General features: G+C 40.3%; 1 protein-coding gene across 2 annotated transcripts in view; it reads right to left on the bottom strand.

Annotated features, from left to right (window-relative positions):
- Positions 1-14,998, bottom strand: part of GOLM2 (golgi membrane protein 2) — an 85,224-nt gene that overhangs the window by 28,106 nt on the left and 42,120 nt on the right. For both annotated transcript variants that reach the window (XM_065941552.1, XM_065941553.1), the window contains exons 4-6: positions 14,037-14,127; positions 9,852-9,996; positions 9,477-9,557 (exon numbers count right to left, since the gene is read on the bottom strand). In XM_065941552.1, the coding sequence (XP_065797624.1) occupies positions 9,477-9,557; positions 9,852-9,996; positions 14,037-14,127 (317 nt within the window). The remainder of the gene's footprint in view (positions 1-9,476; positions 9,558-9,851; positions 9,997-14,036; positions 14,128-14,998) is intronic.

Genomic DNA, 14,998 nt, shown 5'->3' with positions numbered 1-14,998 from the left:
GTTAATCCTCCTCAACCTCTCTGCTAGCTCTCAGCTGCAGCCTCTACTGGGAAAGTCAACAAGAAACTGGCCTTGCCTTTCACTCTCATTTTCTTATTTCAGTGGCAGAGCAACAACCTTTAAAATGTTCACACTCCTAGACTGCCGACTGACAGGGCTTCATAGTCCAGTGCCTGTGCAGAAGGAATGGCACTCGGAAGCAGTGGTGCTCAGCTCTGGCAACAAACAGTTTTACAGCCACCACCCTGACACGAGCGTGCCAGCTGGCTCAGGGGTAAAGAATCTGCCTACCAACGTAGAAGACGCGAGGCGGATCCCTGGGCTGGGAAGATCCCCTGGAGAAAGAAATGGCAACCCACTCCAGGATTCTTGCCTGGGAAATCCCATGGACAGAGGAGCCTGGTGGGCTGCAGTCCATGGGGTTGCAAAAGAGTTGGACACAATTTAGCAACTAATACAGCAACCCTGAATACACTGAATACAGGGATGGTACCCAGGAAGCTGTGCCTATTAATAGTTCCAAAGGTGGTTCTGTTGCACAACTAAGAGAATAAAAGACAGAATAAAAAGTATGGGCTTTGGCGTTAGACCAGGGTTCAAATCATGGATCTATGATTTACTAACTGTAAGACTCAAGTGCCTAGTTTCTTAAAGCCTGAGGTTTCATCTGAAAAAAAGGAATAATGCTATTTTCCCTACATGATTTAAGTGAGAATATTTGCTAATAGATTATGACAGATGCCTGGAAAATAGTAGGTGTTCAACATATACTAAGTTTTTAGAGTTGTCAAAGTTAAGCATTTATCATTAAAATGAAAAAAGAATCCGAGATTCAGGGTGAAGGAAACAAAAACATTTAAATGTAAAACTACCAGCCCTAACCAAATTATTGAGCCTCCTGATTACAGAGTTTGCTCACACTCAGGAATCCTGACGAATGTTTACTTAGAGTAATGTTTTTGGAATTTCATGAAATTCTGATCAATAATTACCCATTAAAATAGTAATTCTGAAGCACGAACATTAAATTCAAAACAATGACGCAACATTCTTATTTTGTTCTGTGTACATGAACAGATACAGGATGCTTGTAACTGCTCAAATATTGGCCAGTGAGACCATCTCAGCCCTCTAAGAAACATACATACATGTCTACAGAGACTAATAAAATGTTCTCATATGGCTCTGTAGACCTGGTCTATGAATTGAAATTCTTTCACACTGAAAAATCCATTTATATAATTTGAAAAAGTAATATGAATTTCTACTGCTACCCATGACATAATAACTAGTATTGGGCTTATCTTCTCTCACATCCTGAACAATTCTTAATAAAGACAAAATAGATACGCCTACTGTTTTCAGGCACTGGACAACCAGCAGTACAAAACCAATCCTTGAAAGAAGGGATACAGATGAGGTGAATAGTCTCAGTAAGTAGAGGAGGCAGACTGGGTTGCTGAGGTGGCTGGAATTCGTAGGACAAAACACTACAGAAAAAGGAGCTGTGTGCGGTGAAATGGGGGACAGAAATCCGCATGGATATTCCCCTTGGGCCTCTGACCCAGGCCTGGGCTGTGACTACACAGTGTGAGACTCTATCGGACCTAACACAGTGCCTGCTGCAGTGCTGAGAGTTGAACAAAAAATAACAGAGGTCACAGAGTGCTTGGAGCCAACTGGATGTCTGAGCCAGCCACAGTGCAGGGCCTTCACTAGGCATCTTACACATTCAAATGAGATGCTACAAGTCCTACTTTAAAAGCAGAGGTCACAGCTCTGAGTGAAAGGCCACGTCCTCAAATAACAAAATCAACACTGACCTGCCCTTTTTCTCCTCTCAAATATCACTGTAATGATCTCTCTTTTTTTTTCATGCTCTCTTTTTAATATTCTAAAAATATTTATGTTTTAAATAGGTATCTTATAAAATTACCTTATGAAAATTTGAAACCAACATTCAAAAGGTTTTCAAAAGTTATGTAATGAAAAGACACCTTTCTATCACTGCCCTCAGTCTTCCGCAGAAACAGGCCCAACGGCCAGCTTCGAGCAGCACTAACCAACAGGACTTTCTGCAGTGGTGGAGAAGTCCCACACCCGCGCTGACACAAGAGCCAGGAGCCACGCGACTGTTAGCTGCTTGACACGTGGCCAGTGTGACCGAGGAAGTGAAAGTGTCGTTTCACTCACTTTAAGTAAGTAAAGTAAGTGAAGTCTCTCAGTCGTGTCCGACTCTTTGCGACCCCACGGACTGTTGCCCACCAGGCTGCTCTGTCCATGGGATTCTCCAGGCAAGAATACTGGAGTGGGTTGCCATTCCCTTCTCCAGATCCAGGTCTCCCGAGTTGCAGGCAGACGCTTTAACCTCTGAGCCACCAGGCAAGCCCATTACTCAGTTTACTGAGTTTAAACAGCTACGTGTGATCAGCGGCCAATGTACTGGGCAAGGCAGACCTAGAGAATCCTCTGAGGGCAGTAGTTTTCTAGGTTGGCTACATAATACAATCACTTATGAAGCATTTAAACATTCAGAGACCTAGCTGCCTCTCACATTAAAGACACAATAAACTTCTCTGGAGTGGGACCCAAACATTGGTCATTATTTTTTTTAACTTACCATGATTCCAATATATAGCCAAGGTAGAAGTCTTCTGTTCTAGAAAATCACTTATTTTATAAATAGGGTAGCTCTACCTAACATTAGAAAACCAAAAGGAGTTACTTTTCTGTGTAAGTTATTAAATTAGAAAAGAACTTCCAATTGCTTACGTACCTAAAAAAATCTTTGTATCTTTAAGGAGTTTTCCCCCATAGTAAATCATTAGAGGCAATTTTTACTGAGTTTGAGTAAATTTCCAAGTAAGATGTAAGGTTTTCCTTTCTATTGATATGCATAACATGGAAAAATATTTGCATTGCATACTGTTAAGGAACTCTTAAAAATCAGTAAGGAAAATACCAATAATCCAATAGAAAAATAGGCCAAAATGATTACCAGGCAAATTACAGAAGGCAACAAAAATGGCCAACAAAAACATGAAGAGATGTTTAATGAAATTAATACCAAGGCAAATTTAAGATATCATTTCAGATTGGCAAAAAGTTTAAAGTAGAGCAAACCCAAATATTAGCAAGGATGTGGATGAACAAGACTCACGTATCACTAGCAGAAATGTAAACTGATATAAGAATGGTAAAGGTGAAGATACCCTTAAAGCAAGAATTTTACTTCTAGGGTCACACCCTTGTGCTGGGCTCTGCGGCCACTGTGCTAGGGGCTGATTACAGATTAACAGGCTGCTGGGCTGCCGCTCTCAGCCCTCAGAGGCTGGGCAGGGCGCAGGAGAGCCAGGTCCACAGCAGCCTCACCTTTTTATATCAGTGTACTAATCAAACACTAGAAGTACCCAGAGACTCTCATGTGCACAAGAAAACATGTGTCTAGGAACGTCCACTGTACTACCTATTTCAAATAACAAAAAACTGGAAACGGCCTGTTTATCACATATGAATAGATAAGTGATGGTATATTCATATAGTAAAAGAAATATTATAACTGTTAAAAAGTCATAGGTATAATACAGGCAAGTCTCAAAAGCAAAATACTGAGGGGAAAAAACAAGCTGGAGAATATAATACACAATAAGACATCATTTACTTATTTATTTATCTCTTGGCTGCACCACATGGCATGTGGGATCTTAGTTCGTGGACTGGAGGTCGAATCCACACCCCTTGCACTGGGAGCACGGAGCTCTAACCACGGGACCACCAGGTAAGTCCCAAGACATCATTTACTTAAATTTTAAGGAGCTAACAAAACAATACTTTGTAGCTTTATAGATGTTTACAAATGCATTAAAGTCTAAAAAGAAAAAATGTATGTAAATTGATATACACCAATCTCAGCATAGCGTATCTTCTATATATATATGGAGAATAGATATCTGGGAAACAGACATCATAGTGTATCTGGGGAAAAGAGGCAGGATTGGGACCTGAACGGGACACAGGGAGGCTTCAATTTATCGGCTGTCTTTTTTCTTTAACAATAATATCAATAACAGAAATATCTGAAACAAATGTGGCAAGATGTTACATTATTTTTGTGTTTTTTAATGTTTAGAGGGCAGTGGATACTTGACTATTCATTATATTGTTCTCTATGTTTTTCTATATGTTTGGAATGTTTCTAAATCTAAAACTGCAAGACTCCTGTAAAACCTTGTCCAAACCAACATTAAAAACAAACCAAACCCATTAGGATTTGGCTCTCTGTCTCTGGAAGCTGAGAAGCTGAAGCACCAAGAATCACGCTGACCACAGACACGTGCTATATCCCCCTTGGCCATTTCAGAGTGACGGTTCAGCAGTGCTCCGCTACAGTTTCTAGTACAGTCCTGGCTATCGTAAACAAAATTGCCATTAACAAAGAGTCGGTTTTTAAGTTACAAGGATGTGTTCTTTTCTCTATTTCCTCTGTGGGATTATTGCTCTGTAGGCATTAGGGACTCCACATACACACCAGAACGTGTACTGGTATAAAGAATTATTACATAGATTACTTCAGGGAGGAAAGACAGTACTCAATAAAAGGAGTGACTAGGAGATAAAAATATGTTTCTAATGACATAAACTAATCATGGTAATCACAATGGCAGCTAGGCTTGGTCATATATACGGCCCAGGCTGTACACCAGGCACTGCTCCTGGTGGTGGTGGTTTAGCTGCTAAGCCGTGTCTGACTCTCTGCAACCCCATGGACTGTAGCCCACCAGGCTCCTCTGTCTATGGGATTTCCCAGGCAAAAATACTGGAGTGGATTGTCATTTCCTTATCCAGGGGATCTTCCCAATCAAGGGATCGAACCCGTGTTTCCTGCTCGGCAGGGGGATTCTTTACCACCAAGCCTCTCGGTGCTTTACATTTAAACCTCGCATCCACCCTATGAGGTTGACACTGTTACAATCCTATTTCATTGATAAGGATAAGGGCAAATAAATGGTCACATGCCTGTGAAAAGACAGAGCCAAGGGTTTGAATCCAGCAGTTTGACTCTAGAGACCACCGCCCCACTGCTGAGGGTACTCTGGAAAGGCAACCGCACACATGTACTGGTGCCGGGGGTGTGCAAGGCGCGCACGCTGCGAGCTGAAGGCGCAAAGACGCAGCAGGGCTTCCCTCTGTGTGCTCTGCCGGGCTGCACAGCTCAGAGCTTCTTTTCACCAGTGGCTGTATTAAAAAAATACTTCTCTAAATAATTAACAGTAACTGTTACAAACAATGATTTTCAAAGCTAAGCACCAACAGTCCAGAGGTTCAAAATTAATCCAGAATACTTCTGGTTCCTGGGTCTGCATATAAGGAGCTTAAAAGTTGCCACTCTATCCTAGCAACAAGGAAACAGCTAAAACAGGCTGAAAAATCAACAGCTCTTCTGGGTCCATAAGAAAGAGAAAGACACAGGGCAAATTGCTACCATCATATTAGAGAGACAGGCAAATACAGGGAGTCTTGGCTTACAGGAAAGACTAATGGACAGAAACTCCCACAGAAGCCAGAGCCACGTAGGGAAACCTGAACTGTGTCTGGTTAAATGTCAGAGGCTGAGTATGGACAGCTCAGAGTTAAAACTCTAAGGGGCTCAGTCACAGAGGGGCTCCCACAAAGCTAGGGAATTTACCTCCAGGAGCTCAAGTAGATTCCCTGGTAAATACTGGAGAAAACCCCCTGAGGGTTGTGGGAGGGCAAAAGGAGAGAAAGCACTCCGCTCTTAATAAGGTCTGCCCTTTGCAGAAACTAGTTAAACAGCACCTAACGTGCTAGGGCATTATCAGAGTCTAAGTGACCTACGGAAGGAAAATACCCAACTCTAGCTCACTTGAGCCACCATGTCCCATCTAAGAGGGGAAGGAAAAAACAGAGAAACACTTGTGAAGTTCAGAATCCAGAGGCACAGGCTCACTGAAAGCCTGAGAGCCAGTCGCAGAACTAGAGAGCGCGTCCCCTCCCCACACCTCACTGCCGCCTTACAATACAGCAGGACCGCTTCCCTGGTGCATGTATCCTGGTGTGTGTATCTTGCTGAAAGTGAAAGTGAAATCGCTCAGTCACGTCCAACTCTTTGCGACCCGGTGGACTGTAGCCTACCACACTCCTCCGTCCATGGGATTCTCCAGCAAGAATACTGGAGTGGGTTGCCATTTCCTTCTCCAGGGGATCTTCCCGACCCAGGGATCGAACCCAGGTCTCCCGCATTGCAGGCAGATGCTTTAACCTCTGAGCCACCAGGGAAGCCCCGTATCATGCGAGGCGCACTGAAAGGCACGAAGCACAATCTGAAAAGGGAGTGAGCTTCCGAACAGACACGGCAGGGACGCTGGAATTGTCACACCAGGAACTTAAAAGAACTGTAACTGAGATGTTAAGAACTCTACTGGTTTTAAAGCACAGCATGCAAGAATAGAAGGGCAATGAAAGTACAGAGATAGAAATCCTAGAAAGAATAAAAAAGAAATACTAGAGATCAAAAATACTGTAACAGAGATGAAGAATGCCTTTGATGGGATCAGTAGTAGACTAGACAAAACTGAGGAAAGAAGCTCTGAGTTAAAGGACTTATCGATAGCATCCTCCAAAACAGAAAAGCAAAGAGGACAGAGCCTGGAAGAAAACAGAACCAAATACCTAAGACAACTATAAAAAGTGTAACATGTGTAATGAGAATACCAGATGGAGAAGAGAGAAAAGAACAGAAGAAATATTTGACATATAATGACTGACAATTTCTGCCAAATTAATGTCACACACCAAACTACAGATCCAGGAAGCTCAGAGAACACAGAGCAAGATAAACGCCCAAACAAGCAAACAAAAAGACTACTTCACAGCATATCATTTTCAGATTACAGAAAATCAAAAGTAAAGAAAAATTAATCCACTGGTGCACTGTTGGTGGGAATGTGAACTGGTGCAGCCACTGTGGAAAACAGTATGGCGGTTTCTCAAACACTAAAAACAGAGCTACCATATGACCCAGTAGTTCTCTGCAGGGTAAATATCCGAACAGCAAAAACACTAATTTGAAAAGATACATGTACCCTAATGTTCATAGCAGCATTATTTACAAGTGGCCAAGATATGGATGCAACCTGAATGTCCCAAACCAGATGAACAGATACAGAAGAGTGGTGTGCGTGCACACACACACACACACACACACAGATGCACACACGCACACACACACGTGCACACACACACAGACATGCACGCACACACACACACACACACAGATGCACACACGCACACACACACAGACATGCACGCACACACACACACACACATGCACGCACGTGCGCACACACACACACACACACACACACACATGCACACACACACGCATGCCCACACACACGCAAACACACACACATAAACGCCCACACACACACGCATGCACAGACACACACACCCCACACACATGCGCACATGCACACACACGCACAGACATGCATGAGTGCGCACACATGCATGCACACGCGCGCACGCACGCACACCCACACACGCATGCACATGCACGCTCACACACATGTGCACACACACAAACATACGCATGTGCGTGCGCGCACACACACACACACACACACACACACACACACAGGAATACTACTCAGCCGTGAAAAGGAAGGAACCTTTGTCATTTGCAGCAACATGTATGGACTTGGAGGGCATTATGCTAAATGAAGTAAGTCAGACAGAGACAGATAAATACTGGATGATATACTTACATGTGGAATATAAAAATTACAACAAACTAGTGACTAAAACAAAAAAGCCGCCGAGAAGCAGAGTCAGAAACAGAGAGCACACTGGTGGCCACCAGTGGGGAGAGGGGAAAAAGGGGGCCATATGAGGGCAGGTGGAAAAAGACAGCTATTTCATGGGATTATATGAAATCATGTGTGAGACTTTTGAAAACTGTAAAGCACTATAGAATTTAAAGAACCTTTCATTTAATTTTTAAAAAGTAAGCACAATATAAAGAGATTCATCAACCTAAAACTCAGTGAGTCTAGGACTAGGGTAAGTACTGAAAAAATTCAGAAGAATACATGGTCCTTGCCCTCAATATTTCCTTAACATCTAAGCCAGTGGTCCTAAAACATTAGCAAAGACCAAAGTCACCTGGAGAGCTTGTTAAAACGCAGACTGTTTGGCTACATTCCAAGAATTTCTTATGCTGTCTGTCTGGAATGGGACCTAAGAATTTGTGTTTCTATTAAATAACAAGTTCCTGGGTAAGGCTGACACTGCTGGTTCAAGGACCACACTTTAAGAATCACTGGATAACTTCATGGCCTTACAAAAAAACCATGCTCATCCTACTCCTTATTTATAAACTCATGCTCTTGCTCTCGCCCTGAACTTCTCTTTGTGGGAATACACTGTGAACTGGCAACTCAAAAGAAAATAATATGAAAGACTTTGAGAAGATAGCAAAACTATGCAAAGGAAAGGACTAATTGTTTTTGTCTTAAGAGTCAAACATGTTTGAACTTTTTCTTGATGACTCAGAGTTATTGCTGAAGACAGTTATGCTATGTTTGAGCCACTTATGTTTACTAAAAGTACGTGTGGTTTATTTCTTTCAGGCTAAATGTTCCTAGGTTGCAGTGCTGTTGATATTCATTCATTCATTTGGACCTCAGACACTCAGCAATTTCAGCCTCAAACAATGACCTATAACCATAGAAATAATCACAGAGATTGAAAAGGAATGAAAACAGTGAAGAAGAACCAAAGATATGCTGTTACTTCCTATTTTTCACCATAATAAACTGGAGTCAGCATGGAAGGGTATCTATGATAGCTAAGAAACACAGAAATGATAAGAAAAACAGAGACATGAAAAAAACTGATGCGATTAGGACAGCAGCAGTGATACAGACCAAATGGAAAGAAAGAAGCAGACATATTAATGAAGAGACATACACTGAACAGAAGTGGCCATAAAAGTAGGAAAAAAAAAAGTGAATAGGCTGTTTAAATTATAGGGTGATTAACTGACACGCCAAGTCCTAAAAACCTATATAAGGGTATTACTCTGCCGTATTAAACACCACCGCAATCTAGGAACATTTAGCCTGAAAGAAATAAACCACACATACTTTTAGTAAACATAAGTAGCTTGAACATATAGCATAATTGTCATGAGCAATAACTCTGAGTCATCAAGGAAAAGTTCAAATATGTTTGACTCTTCAGGCAAAAACAAGTATTTTATACACTTTAGCAAAATTTTCCTTAAAAGTTATATCCAAAACAATTATATTCTGGGAATTAATGGGTAGTTAGTTAGCTGGAAATATTGGTCCCCAAGATATATATGACTTTTCTCAGGTATTACTCACAAAAACAACAGAGTCTCATGAAAATAAGATGACTGCTTCAGTTAACATCTAGTAACTTTTACTTACCAACAGGAACATCTTCAGCTTTTGCAAGGTCATTCTCTTCTATTCCAGGCATGCCTGCATCACCACCTCTTTTGATTTGTTCTGCTCAAGTAACAAAAATATAATTCTGTAATTTTCCTTACATACATTGAAGGAATGTAACAATCAGTTTGTAAAGCAGTGGGCTCCATGCAATGAGTATCTATAAATCCTGCTTTCAACATAGCTATAACTCTATAGACTTATTATCTTTTCTTCTCTGTTAAAGGATCCAAATTTGAAACAGATACCTAAACATAATGGAAGTAAAATCAAACAATATTCTTTATGACTGAAAATGTTCACTTCAGAGTGAGAAGAAGTCAATGCCCTCTTAACACAAAATACTAGTAATACCTTTCCCGCGTGGAATATGATGGCTTGAGGGCTCTTCACTCTTGCCTGCACCGTTCTCAGCAACTTCTGGAATGTTTTTAGGCACTGCATGATTGTCCGCATCCAATTCATTTCCACCTTTTGATTCAGACTTGTGGGCCTCTTGCTGTGAGATTAAGATTTGCTAACAGTAAGTATTTTTCAGCTCCAAATGCTAAGCTATTGACACAACTGAACATTAGTTGTGTTAACTAAATATTCTGAAACAGTTCATTTTTTTGAATTCCATACCATGGGTCCAAATTCCAAACACTTAGAGACTGGAGCAGGCACTGGCGCCCCCCTCCAATGCTCTTGCCTGGGAGATCCCATGGACGGAGGAGCCCGGTGGGCTGCAGTCCATGGGGTCGCTAGGAATCGGACACGACTGAGCGACTTCATTTTCACTTTTCACTTTCATGCACCGGAGAAGGAAATGGCAACCCACTCCGGTATTCTTGCCTGGAGAATCCCAGGGATGGGAGCCTGTTAGGCTGCCATCTATGGGGTCACACAGAGTTGGACATGACTGACATGACTTAGCAGCAGCAGCAGAGATGTGGGATATGATGTTATTTTTTTGTTCAGTTTTTATACCTGATATGAAGTCAAAGAATAAGTTTTTTTAAGTCTCTAAATTACAACAAATGGCCTAAAATGTCAGGCAGAGATAATGCCCTTTGGCTATGCTGAGAGAGTGGCCCTGTCAGAAGACAGTCTTGCTGAGTGCCGGAGGTGGCTGCAGAGGCCTGGGGGCAGCGTGGGTTCTGCACGGCATGTCTTAACCAAGCAGGAGAGCAGACAGCAGGAGGCCGGCACACAGCTGCCCCCTCAAGTGGGATCGATGGCTACGGCACTGTCGGGCTCTTCTCCAGGCAGAAACAGCAAGGGTGGGGAAGAGGCAAACTCCTTCCCCGGTGACCGGCCACAGAAGCACTGCAAGGATGGCAGGACGGTACGCAAGCCGGGGCCCCCTGAGAGCTACCTCACCTGACCACACCGCCTCCTGGGAAGCTTGACTCTGCAGGTTATGATCAAGCCTGATTCAGTTCTTTGGGGACCCAGTTTTCCCTTATCCTGGTTGAGCTGTCTCACAGAAAACTGGAAGAGGGATGGAATCAAGTACACATGCTTGGGTTGCCATATTAGTATTTAATGCATAATAATATTAACATTAAATGCTTTGTCAACTCTAAAGCACTGTGCAATGCAATCACTGGTAACATTATAAAAAAACAACAGTACTAAAAATCTACAGGAACTCTAGAAAGACAAGGGCCAAATGGTAAGAATTTGTCACAATAAAGAACTGGCGCTTTGACCATCAAGTATTCCAGTGTACCAGGCAGATGATGTCAATACTTCTACCATGTCTCATAGTTTGCAACTTGTTTTGAAGCCTATCCTAATAGAGATAAATGAACAGTTTTAAGGAAAACAAAATAAAACTGAGGTTTAAAGAAGTTACATAGCTTGTTCAAATTACAAAGCTGGAGAAGTGTGGAAAGGGATTCAAACCATCCTTCTTACTCCCACAGTGTCTGGGAACTTGGTAAGCTACAGCCAATTCTCAGAGCTTAACTGCTGATGCGTGAAATGATAAACTGAAATTTCTGCACATATCGGTATAAAGGCCAAAGGTCAGAAACCCATGAGGTACACAACCTAAGCCATCCTGCATCTCTGCATTTTCGCTATAATGCCACAGTGTAAGGCAACTTCCATAGTAAGTACTCCACTGCTTTACTATACAAATAAAATAAACAAACAAAACTTAAAAGTCAACAAACTACTGGTCCAAAATACTTCTCCATTTAAAGCAGTTAACAAAGATATTGTCCTCTGATTCATTATTAATGCAACAGTTTTCTGTGAATGGACAATAATAAATACAATGAATAAAATAGGATGGCTTTCTAAACACAATATTGTTGATTTGGTAAGGAGGCCACTTAGTTCTTTTTTAAGCATACTTTTTACTCTGAAATAATTTAAATTTACAGAAAAGCAATTACCAATCACTCAATTTCCCTTAGTGTTAACATCACATTAGCACGATACATTTGCAAAACTAAGAAAACAACATTAGCACATTATTAACTAAACTCCAGCCTTTATTTAAATTTCACTACTTTTTCCATTAAGGCCTTTTTCTGTTCCAGGATCCAAACCAGGATATTATGTTGCATTTATTTAATTTATTTATTTACTTACATTTTTACTACATTGCATTTAAGTACTCAGGTCTTCTTAAGTCTCCTCTGTGCTCAGTCATGCCCAATTCTTTGCAACCCCAGGGACTGTAACCTGCCAGGTTCCTCTGTCCAGGGGATTTTCCAAGCAAGTATACTGGAGTGGACTGCCATTTCCTTTTCCAGGGGATCTTCCCAACCCAGGGACAGAACCTGTGTCTTCCACGTGCCCTGAGTTGGCAGGTGGATTTTTTGCCACTGAGCCACCTGGGAAACCCAAGTCTCCTCTGGTCTGTAACAATTTATCTTCCTTTGTAATAGCATGAAAGCAGTAAACCAATGAGTGTGGTTGTGTTCTAATAAATTATATTTCTAGACATTAAGATTTGAGTTCCTTACAGCTTTCCCACATCACAAAATAGTCTTTTGATTTTTTAACCATTTTTTAAATGCAATAACCACTTTTGGGAGGCTGATGAGCAATATGAAAAAAAGGCAGGAGGTTGCACTTAGTTTGCTGACCACTTCCTTAGAGTAATTTCTAAGACAGGCACGTACTTGGTTAAAAAAAAATCCCTGAACACACATTATGCTTGTTTCTTATAGCTTATAATGGATTTGTTCCTATGAAAAACAACTCGGATTTCACAGAATCAAGTCATGGTAGCTGAAGAACAGGAACTGAGGAAGAGGAGTAGAATGAGGCGCTGGTGTGTCATCCTAGAAAGCCGTCCTCCTAAGAGAACTAAAGGTTAAGTACCTCCATTTCTCCATCTTGCTCCATTTAGGGCAGGATAAAAAGAACGGGCAGGATATTAGTCAATTAACAATATAAAAATAGGCTAAAATAGAAGAGCAGAAAGAGAGAAATACACTTGTCAGGAGAAAGGAAAAAGCTGACATACGTGCTTTTGGGGGAAGAGAACAAACTTATCCCATTATTTATATACTGGGCTCGTAATACCACAATTGCAACAGCAAGCCTCTGGTCCTGCTGAGTTGGTCAAAAAGCTCATTCAGGTTTTTCCATTAAGATCTTAAAGAAGACACGAACAAACTTTTGGCCAAACCACTGCTATGGCCCTCTCTGCACGCAGGGTCTCAACAGTATCTGCTGGCTGCCCCCAGGCCTCACTCCACTAAGGCAGCTCACGCGTGCCTGCCATCTCCCCGCAACCGACCCCACGTCTCTGCAAGGAAGGCTGCAGACAGACAGGAGCTGTTTCACTTTATGGGTTTAAAAAAAAGATGCCCTCAATATCATGTTGCGAAATGGTGAAAAAACAGAGAGCAAAAACCTGGTTTCCTTGGCTTCTAGTCCTTTAGGTGAGAGACTACCAAGGACCAAGAAAAACACTTTTCACCATTCAGTCTCTCTTTACTCTAAACCACAAGGCTGCACAGATTACAGCTAGTCAGACTGGACCACAGGGTGTGCAAGGGGAATGTCCTGATGACTTGTAAGTCTCAGACAAATCCCCTCTATTTCTAGCAAGACTTCCATAATATTTATCTACTGGAACTGTATGACTTAATAAAAGACTCTGCCACCCCCAAAATATGAAAATAGTGGCTAGCATTTATTTTTGTATTTTAAGAAAGGAATTCAAAACAACAAAGATTGATTGACAAGTTAAAGTTTCTCAATTTTTTTTCCTATTTCTCAAAAGCATAAAATATGAAGTAACTGATTTTTCAGTAACATGATTATCCACTCACAAACTGAGAAATAAATAGCAAAAATTACTTTTAAAAGTCAGGTAAAAGTTATTTAGCTCAAAATTAGTTTTAAGAGCTGAGGTTATATTTTTGCAAATGTTTAATTTACTCAGTACTAAAGCCACTAAAGTCATCCTTAGAATTACATAGGCTAAAATACTTAAAAATATAACATTTTATGACAAAAATACAAATTTTATCTTCTAATTTATAAGATTTATAACAAGAACATATTTTAAGTATTTTTAAAATTTACCTTTTGTTCCTGTAAAAATTGGTCTGCTAACTTTTTAATATTTTCTTCATGCTGAGCTCTTAACTCCTTGATCTGTTGTCCACACTGAAAACTAAATTAGAAAGTCATTCTTTTAGACTATATCATCTTGGGTTAATTCGCAAAGATGTTTAGAAGTTGAAAATATACGTCTATATGGATAAAGCATTCAGTTAGCAGGAGAGTGGATACGAAAGGACAAAGAGCAGATATGAAAATAGCTCACAGTCAAAATTCTTAAAATACCTGAATCTTTAATAGAGGATAAAAATATTGATAAAGCTAATTTAAAAACAGAAATTAGAAAGATGAATCTTTAGAAAGAAATTTTAAGCAGTTACAACAGGTGAGTCATCAAATAATATTGAATTATCCGAAAAGTTCATTTGGGTTTTTCTGTAAGATGTTATGAAAAACTCAAACTAACTTCTTGGCCAACCCAATACTTTCAACACAATAATAAAAGCCTAAAACATAAAAAGAGCAAGAACGGAAGAAACTAATAAAAAAGACAGAATGCAACCAGCAAGAGAAAACAAAATGTAAAGGCACAAAACAGATAAAATTATGAATTTCAACTGGACAAGCAAGCAAAGAATACAAAAAGATTATTCATATAAAATATACGTATTTTTTATAATAAATACATAGAAAATAATGTATTTTCTATGTATACATAGAATAAATGTATATATTAAATAAATACATAGAAAATAATAATAAATAGAAATAATAAATACATAGAAAAATGTTACCTCCCACCATTTAAAATGCAAATTAAGCTTCCTATATGTATATATAGTACTATCCTTATTCCTATACTAGTGAAATTAAGTTAGAATTATAAAAGTCAATGTTGGTGGGGCTACAGGGAAACATTTACAGTATAAATTAGTATAGTCATTTTACAAAGCAATCTTTCATATATGTGACGAGATTAATAA

This window comes from Muntiacus reevesi, chromosome 7 (assembly GCF_963930625.1).
Source record: "Muntiacus reevesi chromosome 7, mMunRee1.1, whole genome shotgun sequence".
Taxonomy (NCBI): Eukaryota; Metazoa; Chordata; class Mammalia; order Artiodactyla; family Cervidae; genus Muntiacus; species Muntiacus reevesi.
The sequence above is the reverse complement of the archived record's forward strand: the minus strand, read 5'-3'. Positions and strand labels throughout refer to the sequence as shown.